Source organism: Hypomesus transpacificus, chromosome 11 (genome assembly GCF_021917145.1).
Source record: "Hypomesus transpacificus isolate Combined female chromosome 11, fHypTra1, whole genome shotgun sequence".
Classification (NCBI taxonomy): Eukaryota; Metazoa; Chordata; class Actinopteri; order Osmeriformes; family Osmeridae; genus Hypomesus; species Hypomesus transpacificus.
The window spans coordinates 7,102,921-7,118,366 of NC_061070.1; the positions used below are offsets into that span (position 1 = coordinate 7,102,921).

At 42.5% G+C, this 15,446-nt stretch overlaps 1 protein-coding gene across 3 annotated transcripts in view; it reads left to right on the top strand.

Annotated features, from left to right (window-relative positions):
• Positions 1 to 607: 607 nt before the first annotated feature.
• tacc2 (transforming, acidic coiled-coil containing protein 2) overlaps positions 608 to 15,446 on the top strand; it is a 52,503-nt gene continuing 37,664 nt past the window's right edge. For all 3 annotated transcript variants that reach the window (XM_047029929.1, XM_047029930.1, XM_047029931.1), the window contains exons 1-4: positions 608 to 735; positions 3,014 to 3,090; positions 13,649 to 13,905; positions 14,790 to 14,897. In XM_047029929.1, coding sequence (XP_046885885.1) covers positions 3,058 to 3,090; positions 13,649 to 13,905; positions 14,790 to 14,897 — 398 coding nt within the window. In that variant the 5' untranslated portion in view covers positions 608 to 735; positions 3,014 to 3,057. The remainder of the gene's footprint in view (positions 736 to 3,013; positions 3,091 to 13,648; positions 13,906 to 14,789; positions 14,898 to 15,446) is intronic.

Below are 15,446 nucleotides of genomic sequence, written 5' to 3' on the forward strand. Positions count from 1 at the left end.
GTGTATCGGTGAAACTCACTCCTCAGGTATGTAACAGGCGGCATCGACGGAATGCTAGCTTTTCGTTGTAGTTGGTAGTGGTGGCGCTTGGGATGTCAGAGGTGGCAGATTCGAACCCATCACAGCACTAAGATAGGCCCGATACCTCTTACGGAGCTTCGTCTGTTATATATAATAGGCCTAGTCATATTTTCGTAATCACATGATGACTGACATATTGTCACATTATAAACATCTCTTTCCAAATAGGCGTAATAATTTTATTAACACTAAATACATTTAAGTGTTTTGCATAGTCTATGTTATAGGTCACTTTTAAAATAATGTCAAAGATGTCAAAAAAAACAAAAAAGCAATTAATTAATTAATTTGGACTCCCTGACGGGGGGAGGGGGGGGGTCACTCTTGCCTGTCTTCAAAACTTGAGAGCCTGTCCTGTGTCATCCATGAGGCTGTCCTTTCCAGCTGACTCCCAGCTTGACACTAGCAAACATGGCTTTACAAGTTCCAGTTATGTCCCCTCCCTCCCTCCCTGCTTCTCTGTTGCTCTCCTGTCTGCAACTCACCCCCCACCCCTCCACGAAGACCAGTCAGAGCAGATTTAGCAACAGTGAGAGCAGGGCTCCTCACAGCAAGCCAGTCAACACTGCGCCCTCCACAATATAAATAAACATAGCAGCGCATAGGCAGAGGAAAACCTTGAAGGTAAAAGTTCTCTACTGCTGTTTGGTCTAGGTGAGTTTGTGTTGCAATGTACCCTTGGTTTACTTGTGGTGTCTTTACAAGTGAATTTTCCTATGTTTATACCCCATGCTTTCACTTCCTAGTACTGTATGGTTATTGTGTTATTCCTTGCATTGGAGAAGGAGAGGTACTCCTCCTATAGGTCAGTTTGTAGAAGATAATTAGATTAGATTATCCTAAATCGAGATACGATCCTTTTGTACAGAAACCATTTGGAAAGCTTCTGATTTTCATAAAACTCCTTTGCAGGAATCCTGATTTGATAAATCAGTTTTAGGTAACAAATCACCCTGGGATTTCAAAGCTAAGGATCTGAGCAAAGTTTTGTCATAGACAGGAGACTCAGGCATTCAGTGTAATATGTATTATACTGGTTATTTATGAAACTATTTCTTTCTTTCTAAAGTAGTGTGGCAGTGTAGATTAGCTAATGTTGAATTAAACGTGTAATATTGTGAACAATTTTAATAGATTATTATAGAAATAGTATTAGTTGGTTTAAATAAAGCTAAATAAGATGTGTGTGTGTGTAGAGGGACAGAGTGACCACTAGAGGTGTAAGAGAGGCCTTGTTGTTGAGTGACAAGCATACTGATGATAATGAGGTGCTAGAGGACTTGGCAACAATCATTGATATGATTGATATTATTTCTTCACTGCCCAAACAAGTGAAAAGACTCTAAACTGTTCAGCTAACACGCTTACTCACAAACAAAAACAAATATTCACATACACCAGAGAGGTTGAAATTACATCCCATTCCCACAAATAGCTTCAGGCCTCAATAGTGCCCAGACCACAGAATATAACTGAGAACCATCTTAGAATATTAGAGCAGCTATTTGAAAAACTGATGATGACATATAGTACTGTCACCAATAATTACAAGCCAAGCATTTAACAGCTAATTCCAATGTTAATTTGCTACTGAGGAGTGGTGGACTTATTTAAATTAAATACACAAGACTTGATAGCTTGGAACAGTGTGTCATACAGCAGGTGTCCGGAACGGTGCAGCAAAGATGACATACACTGATCTATTAATAACGGGCTTCATATTCAGGTTAGTGCCTTCTGACTAATCATACACTACACTGGCCGTACATCAGTCCTTGATGTCCTCTGAGAGCACAAACACCTCCCAGAATAAGCGTTTATGTCTTTAAGCTGTAGCCTAGTCACCATGGTAAAGTTAAAGTACATAATGTTTCAAAGAGAGGTAATTAGTCATTGGATTCAGCATTATAATAGACTGCATGCAATATATTCTTCTACACAGACACACCAATACACATTCAGTACAAACACACATATGACTGGTGTACCCCAAGAGGATTACCTCCTGGCATTGTTCAGCCTCAGGCAATGTCTGCCATAGAAACTAACACATGATCACACACATACATAAACACACGGTTTGCTTTAAAAAAAAGTTGGTGTTGTCTTATTTGTACAAGATTCCAAAACAGAAGAGATAGGCCTACTTTGCTTGAGAGTAGTTCTTGTCTGCCACCCCCAGAAACCCTCTCGGTCACACCAGAGGTAACTTTCCCGTAGTTGTAACGCCCACCATACTCAAACTCTTGGTCATAGTCAGGGTCTTTGCTCAGGACTTGATTTAGGTTTGTAATTAGCAGTACAGTTAAGAGCAGACCCTTATGCCTGTAGACCTACATTTGTCTTCCAATTACATCCTCTCAAAAGTAAACACGGGCAAAAAGCACACAAGGTGAAAGGTCGCTCAGATATAGGACGAGCAGCTGTTGGCCAGCCAATCGCGTTTAGCTAACTAGTACTGAATCTAACTGGCAAGTGTTGAATTCATTGTATTTGATGGTGCATCTCTAGCTGTCCCCATTAAGCACTGCTGACACCTTTGTGTCAAAATGCTACCATGATGCAACTTTTTCAGACAACGCTGTGGGCACTGTTCGAAATACAGATGATTCATGATCTGAGAATGTTTAAAAATAGATGAACAACATTGTGAGGATTGTTTGGAAATAGATCCTCAACATTTGATAAGGTAGTTCCTGTCCTCCTCCAGGAGAGGGCGTGCCTACACTCTGGTCAGCGAGGAATTGTGCTTCGCTGGCCTTTAATCTTAACACATGACACACTCACTCTCAGGCCTTATACTCAAAGTATACAAGATCTCTAATCCCATAAAGTAGCAGTGTGTGTATGTGACTAGTCAATCTACTGTCTTCCCTATGGGAGTTTTTTCTGGGACCTGCAAAGTGCTGATGCTAGTGCTGGTGTCTTGCAGCCAGCTGATCTGACAGGGCTGGGGTTGAGGCTCCCGACCCAGCCATGGGAAATGAGAACAGCTCCGAGGAGCCAACGGTAAGGCCACCAGGTGCTGGACATGTGTACCAACGACTGGTTCTGCTAGGCTGCTACACTAAACTGCTGAACAGCGCTGACTGACCATACTGATGCTACTGGGATGAGCACTGGATTAATTGTCTTTCAGGTCTTAATGACAGTTTGGTATTGGTGTCTTCTGACTGTCTGTACACTTTGTGTACAGTCCTGTGTGTGGAAGAAAATGTATGTCTCTGTCTTGTTAGCAATGAGATAACAGGCATCGGCTATTCTGTGACAGCTGGAGCAGTCATGTTTTTGGACGGTTATGGACTCCAGGTGTTTATGGCTTTCAGCGTGGCACTCACAGTGGTCCAGCATGCTGTTGGCTGTGCCGTTCTGTTGAAGTGATTGACAATGAATGTCTGCATTAGGAAAATCAGTGTGAATGGCTCAAACATTTGTGGTGGTTGATGGAGAAGACCTTGTACTGTAGGTCGCGCAATATTCTACTCAATAGCTTACTGCTTAGAGAGTAAATTATGTTCTAGCTAGTAGAAAAGAGTCACATCTACTGGTTGCTGCACAATATAAACTGTGGAATCCACGGATTATTTTTAATAGGATTAACATAAACATTTCTTCCTATGTCATACTCTATAGATTATGTATACAGGACTGTTTTATTCTTGAACTGGTTTTCAACGCTATTGGCTTTCCTCCAAAATCCACAAGTCTATGTTCACATTTTGCAGGGCTTTACCATTTTAGATAGTAATAGCCAAATAGATGTATCTTCTTTAGATAGGTGACCATTCCCTGTTTCAGCCACAAGAGGACACTATTGAATATGTGGTACTGTTTCCACCTCAGGAGTTCCAAAACAATTTGTGGAGGGTACAGCGGAGAATTTAGCAACCCAGGGGACTTGAAAGCCAGATTCACAATGACAATAGGAGACTCAGAGACAGTTAGTTGTAACATAAAGTGTCCTTTAATAACTTATGCCAGGAAAAGGGTAGTGGGACAAACTTTAACTCTGGATTCTTCCCGTCCGGGGTCTGTCAGTAGTGATGTTACACTCGAAGCCGTGCACACAAAGTGGTATCGACCTTTTGAAAGGTACCCAGAGCCATATAAAAAGAGAGTTGCGACACGCTTAAATGGTTTTCGAATAGCCTGGCTAACGGAAGTCGCATTCTCAGGACGAATGAAACAGGCTCGGTTAAAGAAATCCAAGATTCTGGCTATCTTCAGCAGGCGCTTATCTACAAAAAGCAGTCCTCCCTGAGGTTTTTGGTGTAGAATGGAGTGAAATATACAACATTGTGAACACACTCACTACTTGTGAGTGACCCGAGTCTGACTGAGGCTAACGTCAAAACAGTGTAACAGGGGACCAGTGTGCGAAATACCCGTCAACTAGCTGGCTGGCTATGCTTGGCATTTTTTTTTGTGAATAATAGTTTTGAATACTGAGTACTGGACATGGTGAGCTTAAAAACATTTTAGGGACCATTAGTGACAATATTTATTTATTAAAAACAAAATTGAGACCCCCTTCAAATTTTGCTTTTGAGGCTTTCAGGGGGCTCATGGGTTAATCCCCCCCCGGACCCCCCGTGTTTTGCACACTGCGGGGGACCAAGACATGGCTGCCACCTAAGACTATGCAGGCGACGCATTCTCACTCAAATTTCAAGACTTTCGTGACCCAAATCAAAATTCGGATGCAACAGATCAATGGGGAATCACTTTCTCTCTTAAAGGCTGTCCTCCTTGACCTTTTTGCTGCAGAATTCTCCGAGATGAAAGTAAATTTACATTTACATTTATTCATTTAGCAGACGCTTTTATCCAAAGCGACTTCTAAGAGTGAGCTTTACAAAGTGCATAGGTCATTGATAATAAGAACAAGATAGCCCCAAAGCATTGCGGGTAGCCAAAACAAGAAGCACATATTGTGAACACCCAAAAAATAAGTGCCAAAGGGAAGAACCATAAGAGCATGTAGTTGAGGAAGTTACAATTAAACAACATTAATCTCTAAGTGCAAGTGTACCTGTAGAAAAAGCAGGCAACAGTAAAAATAAAAATAAGATTAACTAAAATAGAATATTTTACTTGAGCGGTGGGACCACCAGGCGGTTGTCTGAAGAAGACCGTAGGTGGCGGTGGGGGTGTAAGGCTGCAGGAGAGACTTGATGTAGTTGGGTGCAGTCCCGTTCACTGCTCGGAAGGTCAGTAGCAGGGTCTTGAATCTGATGCGGGCCGTGATGGGTTAGCCTGGCTGCCAGCCCAACTTCTCCCCGCCCAAAAGAAATTTGTTCGGGAAATTGGGTCTGGAGGGTCTCGTATTGGGGACCAACTACAGAAAACCAGAATCTGGGCGAACCAATGAAATTGCCAGGGCGGGCTTTATACGATGATGGACAGATGATCAACAGTAACGTAATCACCCACGTCACAAAAGAGCGCTTAAGTTGAATTCGTTTTGAACAAACATGGCTACCGCTGGAGATCTGGGATGTTGTGATTCTGCCATCGAGTCTGTTTTAGAAGACATCGACAGCGCATTAATTTTGAAAGAGGAACAGAGAGACGCAATCAAGGCATTTGTCGATGGAAAATATGTTTTTGCCGTCCTTCCTACGGGATTCGGTAAAAGTTTAATTTATCAGCTGGCCCCGATGGAGTTGTAATCCTAAACGGAGAACTTCGTATATGCATTGCCCTTTATTGTTTCGCTCAAAAAGGTTGACCGTGTGAACAAGTACTCTCCCTACCCTTAAATTAATTTTACAACACCGGCAAAAATCGTTTGTATTCATTCTTCAAGCATACTTCAAGTCTGCTTGTAGTTTAGTTCTGTTGACAACAACTATGCGGTGCTTAACATACGTCACATACTCTTTTGCTCTGATTGGTTGTAGATCTATCCAATTGAGCGAAGAGGCATTTGTTTTCCAGGCTCGTTTGAAACACGCCCTGTAGTCAAAGCCCAACGGAGAGTTCTCAGACTCATATTCTGACTAGAATTATGAGTATGACAACGTCAGGCTAGTGATGGGTAGCCAGTGGAGGGAAATTAAAGTATCAACTTCACCGAAACAGAGGAAAAAAGCTAGCTAGCTACTTTAAAATCGGTTAAATAGACGTAGCCTAATGAGTGGCACATAACGTTTAGTAACATGGCATTTTCATTTAGTTTGAGGTTTAACTTGTCCAGCGGGATAAGTAGCCTACATTTCTCTTCCACTTGTCCTGGAAAAGCCTTAATATCGAGCCCTGAAATGGGACGTGTTAAACATGTTTTATTATTCATCAGCACTTACAATTGACTATCTTAACAACATTTACATTTGTAGTACTTGATGCAAGTTGAATCTAATCTAGATAGGAATCACACCAGCAACTGCTCAATTTAAGACAAGGAGTTTGGTAAATAGAACAGAATGAAATGCAATTGATTTTTAGTGAGTGGACCTGCAAGTCCTGCTGAGCGTCGAGAGCTAGCTGGACGATAGGGGACCCCTTAATCTGCAATTCATTGTTGCTTGCTCTAATCAGATGTACTAGGCTAATGATGGGGGAAACCTTCCGAAGCAACAAACTATTTGAAACAATTGTGTCAAAAAAGTATAGCTTTTTCGAAGCATTTGATACATCTTCTCCATAGGGACATCTGGTCAGTTCATGGTATGGCGACTGTATTGAGAGATTAAAGGAATCGAGCATGGGCGGCGCTAGGGAGGGGCTAGTAGGTGCTTAAACACCCCCAAGAAAGACCGAAGCACCCCGCTAGCACCCCCAAAAATATTGCCTGTTTTTTAATAGTTTTCAGGCCATCGGGAGAATCTGGAGAATTCACAGTGGGCCGCTCTGCCCGCTTATAAAATCTCCTGCTTTCTCTTAGATTTTTCACGCACCGAATAAAAGGATACACTAGGTTTTAATCTAAATAAGCGCATGATCAGGCCGCGCATTAAAAAGTGCAATTTTCAGTTGTCGCGCATGCTCTCTTTCTCAAACACAACTGCGTGGACCAACTGTTTGCCATGGAGACAATAAACCATCATTTATTAATGTGGAGGGAGTTAGCTAGATTAAGCTGATAATAGAATAATAAAATGGAAGGGAAAAAGATGCCAGGAGGAACTGAAAGGGTAAAAAAAGAAAGATCTGTCACTTCATTAATCTAGGTTCCTGCAAGGGTGGGAATTTTTTTTTCTCAAAAGCTCTGAATCTTTCAGGTAAACATTTGGGTTGGAAGTTTGTTATAGGCTACATAAAGCAAAAAAAACCGCCATGCGTCCTCGCATTCATGTGAAGTTCCGATTTCACCTCACATCAAAACCTTGACTAGGTCTTACGGTGCGTTCCCACTGCAGCGGGGCGGGCAGAGCGGGGCGTCGGCTTCCAATTAATTTTCAATGAAACCAGGCGTTGACGCCCGCGTAGGGCATTGTGGGAAGGCGAGCGGGGCGTCGACGCCCGCGTAGGGCGTTGTGGGAAGGCGAGCGGGGCGGCGAAAGTTGGATTTTCTCAACTTTATGTAAATGAGTAGCGTGAAAACGCCAGCGATGGCCAATCGGGTTGGTTTCTTGTTTCTTGTAACGTAGCAACTGTTGGTCATGGTAAACATTTCTAGGTTTGACAATTTCAAGATGGAAGAGCAACTCATCGCATGTGTGTCTTCATACCCAGTATTGTATGATACGTCTTTGTTCAATTACAGAGACGTAAACAAAAAAAATTATGCCTGGCGCAGGGTTGCTGAGGTTGTTGGTGTGTATTTTGTACTTTAATTCAGTTTCTTCACATTACGTAACTTTCTTCTGTGCTAGCTGCATAGTCTACTAGTACAGTAGCTAGCTCACCCGGCACACGATTGACATTCAACGCTGAAATGCTGGCTGGCAGCCACTCTCCATCCATGCAGTGAATGTGTAGTGGCAAGTCATAATCTAGCGATTGATTTGCAGAGATTTCGAGTAATATAATAAAAGGTTACACCTTACTGTACCTCACTGTACCTCGCCACCAGGCTCCTGTTTGGTCATTGACATAGTCACTGATCTGCAAATTTGCACTATTGCACTGTACTCCACTTAGGTTAGATAGGTTATAGGGTTGAAACAGTTTTTTTTTTTGTGCGGTAGGGTTAGTATAACGTACTATTTATTGTTATCTGTAATTTTAGAAGTTTTAGTGTTAAGGTTAGTATAGTCGTTTATTTATTGCTATCTGTATATTCAGGAAGTTCACTCATCTAAGCTCAGCATAGATGTAAATTTGTTCTGTGTACTTATATGTTATGTCATGTCAGGTGCTTGCGTTGTCTTGTCTTAAGAATTTCAGTGCCCAGTCTAACCTTGTGTTGTTCTGTGGATCTGACAAATAAAAGACTTGAACTTGAACATGTCAACGTTTATGTCTGATGCATCTTTTTTTCCAGCTGGCACAAGACCCGTTCCATAGAGTGCGGGTGGCATTTAATCTTTCACTCGGCGTAAAAAAAGTGTGGAAAAAGATAACCTATTGTGTGCTGTAGATAACATCATGTCAGATCTAGAATGCGTATCGGATTTTTGCTTAATGTGTGTAAAAGTTGTATTTTGTCTGCACATTTGCCATGACATTATACGAACTACAACAGTGATTTAAGAGAACTACAGCTCTGAATTAATCTGTCTGAAACGCCCCCGAGCGTGGTGCACTGTGGGAAGGCCGGCGGTGCAGAGCGGTAAAAAACGCTGCAGTGTGAACGCACCGTTAGGTTCGAGTTAAGCCCCAAATGTTCAACGTAGCCTATGGCTCGGCCCCTGGTGGGGATGGGCCGGTTTGAAACTCCCAGGCTGAAAATGGTTCCACTCCGGCCCTGATAGTATTTATTTAATATATATATATAATTGCGCAGCTCCCCCTGTCAATGATCTAGCACCCCCTCAGCACCTGCATTAAAAAAATTCTGGCGCCGCCCACTGGTCGAGTGACGTCAAGTCCTCGAGACGTTAGCAGAGATTGTCTAATAAAGAAAGAACTCCCACTCTCGGGAAACTTCCGGGTTCTGAACTGGTTGCAGTTCCACTGAAGTTCCATATGAGGGCGCTAACGGTCGAGTGCAGAATGAATGGAGGTCTATGGAGCTATACCCCTCAAAATCCACTTTTCTCAGGATATAATTTTTTGTCTAGTAATTTGAATTCTGAAATCGAAAGGGGAGGCAAAACAAATACACACCACTGGGTGTTTTTAAAGTCGCCTTTCTGTTCTAAAAAGCCTTTAAAAATGGCATTGACGTCACACACATCGTATGACCAGAGCTACTGCTTGACGGCAAGCTCTGGTTACTTCCACTTTACTCTCGAAGCATCGACAACACAGCTGACAGGTTAGGCTCTCCCTGTCAATACACATGCTAGAAAGAGTTTTGGCTTGCTAATGTTGTTGCTAATGTTGCTAATGCTCTGACATTCTAGTTCTGCTTCGGATGCCATCAAGAGGGATCTCTGGTCGTAGTCAGTCCTTCACTAACCAATCAACATGCGTTAGCAGAATGCTAGCGTGTTATGTGCAGCAACGACTTACCCTGTAAGAAATCGAAAGGACATAAGTACTCGTTCATTCAACTTTTGACCTGTAATCCATGTTGAACATGCAAAAACTATAATCAAATCTGAGATTTATCAACGACAATCAGGCGAAAGAGGCAAATTTAGCCGTTTAGCTCCATAGACTCCCATTCAACATGCACTCGACCGCAATCACTCCCAGTGGAACTCTGGTGGAACTGCAACAAAATTCGGTACAATGGGGCTTAATAGGGAGTGGGCAGGCTCTCCTTAAACAGGCTCTGGCCTAACCTGTCAGCTGTGTTGGCGATGCCTTGAGAGAAAAAAGTAAGTGACCAGAGCTTGCCGTAAAGCAGTAGCTCTGGTTGTACGATGTGTATGACGTCAATGACATTTTCAAAGGCTTTTTAGAACAGAAAGGCGACTTTAAAACAATCAGTGTGTATTTTTTTTGCCTCCCCTTTCGAGTTCAGAATTCAAATTACTAGACAAAAAATTATATCCTGAGAAAAGTGGATTTTGAGTGGTATAGCTCCATAGACCTCCATTCATTTTGCACTCGCTCGTCAGCGCCCTCACATGGAACTGCTACCAGTTCAGAACCCGGATGTTTCCCGAGAGTGGCAGTTCTCTCTATATTAGACATTCTCTGGCGATACTTTTTTGACAATTGTCTCAAATAGCTCGTTGCTTCGGAAAGCTTTGTTTCCCCCACCACTATCTGTCAGCCTTCATGGGGTGTTGTCCTCTGGGGGTTTTAGAGCAGAGCAAGAGGTCAGTCCTTTTTCCTTCTCCTTACTTAACAAAACTCCTGCAATGCTGCCTCTCTGGTCCTTTGTTCTGCACTCTCCTCCCATGCAAGCCTTGGGCTGGCTCCCTTAATGCCTTCCCCTGATCACCTGATGGGCTGCAGTTGTGACCAGTGCCATGTGCCAAGTGGATGCAGCACTTGAACAGGCAGATAGACTCCCTCTATCACCTCCCCCAATCTGGGCCTATGGACCCACCCCCTGTGCCAGATTGCCTGGTATGTTTCCCCTGGTTTGCTACAAGACATACAGCATTTGAGTGTCTGTGCATTTGCAATTATTAACTATATTTTTGTGCATTTGGACTAGTTTTAACATCTATTTCTAACATTTGGTTTTTGTTCATCTATGCTAAAATGCTACGAGTGGTTGACATCATTGAATTGTAATGAGTCTGAGGACATTGCTAGTCCCCATTTTCATGAGTGGAGGTGGGTTAATGAGGTGTATTAGCTTTTCAGAATGGGCTGTGGAGGGGCTGTAGACTACAGCTCTTGGAAGTCCAGTAGAGGTCAGCATGGGTGTGTGTATCTGTATGTACTTCTGTGTTTGTGTGTGTGTGTGTGTTTGTGTGCCAGCTAAGAGCCTCATAGTATGTAACCTGATTCATTCTTTTGGGGTCAATGTGTCAATTTGACCCTTGGCCCAATTCCCAGCATTCACCTGCAGTGGCACTGTCAGAGTCCCGCCCTCGATTTCCCAGCAGGAAAACACCACCAAGGAGAGGGAGGGAGAAAAAGGGGGAGGAGACAGAGAGTGTTAAGAAAAAAGAGTTTATGGTGGAGGGAATGGGAGTGTTATTCACCACTTCCCTGTAGCAGGCCCAGTGAGTAACATACAGTCAGTCGCAAGTGTGTTCCTCAGCGTCTGTCTCTTCACAGCCTCTCTGAACTCCACCCCACACAGCAGTCTCTGTACACTGGCCCAGAAGAGACATGGAAACATCGCAGTGGAGCGGCCAGCAACCGAGGAGAGGAGGAGGTTAGCTGAGGCAGGAACAGAGCAGCAGCAATGTGTGTAGCAAGATGTATGTGCGGTCGGTTAGTCGCAGATCATAACAGGGAGACCTACAAATTCTTCCTTCAGTGAAGTAGAGAAAGGGGAACATAGCTAGATAGATAGAGATAGATAGGTCTACAGAAAGAGACAGAGGTAGAGAGTTAGAGAGCAGACAGAGAAGCTTTTCTCTGGAGAGTGACCTTCAGTGGCTCTGACACAATTCTTGGTAAGAGATGGTACAGTTACATGTCTGTTAGTGTGTGTGTGTGTGCATGTGTGTTGGCATGTGTGCTACATGTATGTATGCTTATTTCTCTGTGTATTTAGATTCCCTACTTTGTGCAATGTCTTGAAATTTAGCCTTAGTTAGCACATGGCAGAATACAGTAGAAGATGTATGAACTGTTGGTGACTTTTGTAAGCCAGTGTTGCTCCTCGACAACCCTTGCTTACAGCAAGCTGTTGTGTTCATGTTACTGGGGGGTTTGACTATAACAGCAGACAATGCCTCGTGTTCATGCTCACTTACTGAGTGAGTCAAGGGGTATGCTTTTCTGGCTGAGCACTTCAAAAGGGTGAAAAAGAGATTCAAGCTGCAACACTTTAAAGTAGTGGTGATAAACAGATTGACCACATTATAGCTATCCCAACAAAACAAACCAGATGTCTTGTCACAAGTTGTTTGAACCAGACCTCAGGTTCAAACTCAAATCTCCGATGTTTTGCTGTGTGTAGCAGGCTATGCTTCCATGCAATAAACTTCTGCCTTACCAGGTCTGACAGTGGGTTGGAAAAGTTAAGAGCTGACACAGGAAACCAGAAGTACAGTCACATACTGTGCTCACCACAAACACATACAAGTCTCTCAGACACACGCACACATACACAAACAAACATGCTAAAAGTTTGCATATGACAGAGGTCCAGTGTTGAAAGAGGGAGGACATTTTAATGTGGTCTCAGTGTAAAACTGAGAAGTAGGGATCACACTCACCTGAGTGACTAATAGTCCTGTTGTTGTTAGCTTGAGCTTGTTAGCCTGAACTTAGCATGGTGACACACCAAGTTTCAGTGTGAAACTGAGAAATAGGGATCACACTCACCTGAGTGACTAATGGTCCTGTTGTTGTTAGCTTGAGCTTGTTAGACTGAACTTAACATGGTGACACACGCTCCTATGTTTTGTTGTAGGCTTCCTACAACAAAACATTAAAGACAGAGGAAGACTATCCTACTGTAGTACACAACTCTTCAAATTAACTGTGGTTTAGCTTTCATTTTTCAGTACATTACATTTACATTAAGTCATTTAGCAGACGCTGTTATCCAGAGCGACTTACAGTAAGTACAGGGAAATTTTCCCCAAGGCAAGTAGGGTGAAGGGTCTTGTCCAAGGACACATCGTCATTTGGCATGGCTGGGAACCGAACCAGCAATTTTCTGATTAACAGCCCGACTCCCTAACCGCTTAGCCATCTGACCCCCACGGGGCAGTAACTCTGCCCTGGTGAATTTGACTGTGTTTATACGAGTCCATCGAGTCCAGCCCATCCACTCGATGGGCTGGTTTCAGTGATGATTAATATTTTGTTATTGTACTATACTGATTTTATAGTGAGTTAAGAGGTGCCATGGAACACCATTGTCTCAATTGCATTAAGACATACTATACTTTGAGATAATATGACTGTTGTCATGTCATGTCAGTTTCTGGATGTTCCAGTTTAAATGTCAGGAGTTGGACTGGCATTAAGGGACATATTTCAACCCTCCACCTTCACAAAGTGATCTGGTGTACTTACCTTAGTCTAAATATGTAAAGCTTAACATTTTGATGTTTGATGTTAACAAGGATGCATGTTTTGCTAAGTTTAGGCCTGTGTAAATTGACACCATATACGGGATATCTGCTTTAAGGGCTTGTTGTTTGATATTAGTAGCAGAGTAATAAAAAATGCCAGACTGACAGATGTTAAGGATTGCTGGCTCAGTTAAATGATTTATCTCAAAGGTTTGTATGACTAGTTCTGCATCACATGGGTGGAGTATTTGTTTAAGTGTTATGAGCAGAGCCAAGTCTCTGACTGATCCCAGTAAAGCATGGTGGGAGGAATTTTGTGTTTTGCTGTGTGTGTGTGTATATTTTAGGAGTATGTTAACAGTAATCTGTCATGCAAAGTGTGTTGAAATCCATGTTGGTCTGTTCCTCTCCAGACTGAAGTTCATGCTGAGAGTATAAACCAAAATGAAAGGAGGAAGGACAACCAAACAGATAATGGAGCTGTACTGACTGAACCTCCTGCCTCACAGCGGCAGCAACAGCAGGGAGGCCCGCTAGAACGCATCCAGGAGACCTGGGGGGATCCAAACAAGGTTGTGGAGGAAGATAAAGAGGAGCTGGAGTTTCCTCATGACCTGCTGCCCAACTTAGACTTCGGCAGTGAATTTAACATTTGGGAGACCTCACTCGGGTAGGCCTTGTTTATAGAACATTTACTGGAACCCACACAGACACTCACACATATACACTTTCATCCAACTGGCAATAAAAAACCCAAGTGTCTCTTAAACATACAAATACATGCTTAAGACATGTAAGTGATTTGACATACATTTCCAGTGTTATCTATGGAGATGAAAATGTCCCCAGCATCTTTTACTGTGCATGTTAATTGTGGTGTACTGAAACATGAATAAATGTTGTAGTGGAATTAATGTGTTACTAGTCAGTAATATCATGTTTACTTTAGTACCTCAACAATGAACACACCTAGATAGCCTAGATAGATTTTCAGGTAGCTCTGATTGTGGTAAAGCCAGCTCTGGAGCCTTTGGTAGAGGCCAGGCAGCAAGTTCAGGCCTACCTTCAGTCTGTTTAAGTTTTCTTTGAAATATGGTTTGTAGTCTCACCACACTGTTGTTTATCTTTGAGAATATCTAGGCTTTGCAGGAATTTATGGGAGGATTGTACTTATCTTATACAACATCAAGGGCAACAGAAAATAATGCTTTGAGAAATCATTGTCTGCATTTGTATTGAGCATTAAATTGGTTAAAGTACAGTTCAAGGTCAGTTATTCAGATAAAGCAGTGACAATTAATTTGCGCTAATGTGGTGTGAAAATGGCAATAAAATTAAGAAGGGGATAAAAATATTCTGAATCCATCTGAGTCCACCACGGATTCAAGGTGAGCTTTTCATTCTGTCAATGTAAGAGTTGGATTGATATTTGAATATTTGATCTTGATGCTCAGAAAATATGGAATGATTCTCATTTAAGTGTAATTCTGGTGTGTGTTTGTATGCGTGTGCATGTGTGTGTGTATTTATGTGTGTGTTTTTGTGCGCTGGCAGTTCTCATAGCTCAAATGAGATAAAGGATGATCAGGTAAACCACCTGCTAACTGGACTCCAGCACCACATGGAAGTAAACAGACCACCACTGGTTTCTGTAGACAAGAGGTATCACATTGCAGCATGTAGTGTGTGGTGTTCAGAGTTTGGATGTGTGGAAGTGTAAGAAACACAGTGACACCCCAGATGTTAATGCTTTCCTAATGGAGTCCTTCCACTAACCGCACTTGGAAACAGGGACAAGAAATACTGGATAAGATACATTTTATCAGTACCTTTTCTAGAGGAAGAGTAAGAAAAACTGTTACACTTCAGATGTTGAAATGACAGGAGTAGATCAGATAGTAATCCAGGGATTGTACTAGGGAGCATCAGGCATGAAGAGCAGGCGGTAACATGTCAAAGACACAGGCTATGGTCTCCTAATGCCTTTTAGGGAGGAGCCAGGCTCATATTCATGTAGGGACAGGCAGATCCAGTGTGAGTCTCCCAGGTCGAGAGTCTGTGCCTCTATCCTGGGGCAGAGGTGATTGATTATGCATTATGCAAATTCATTTTAAATGATTTTAGGCAGGTTTTTCTTTCTACTTGCAGATGTGCATAAATGATGGCTTACACAAAATAAAAGTGAATGACAAGCCTATGTTTTCTTTGCAT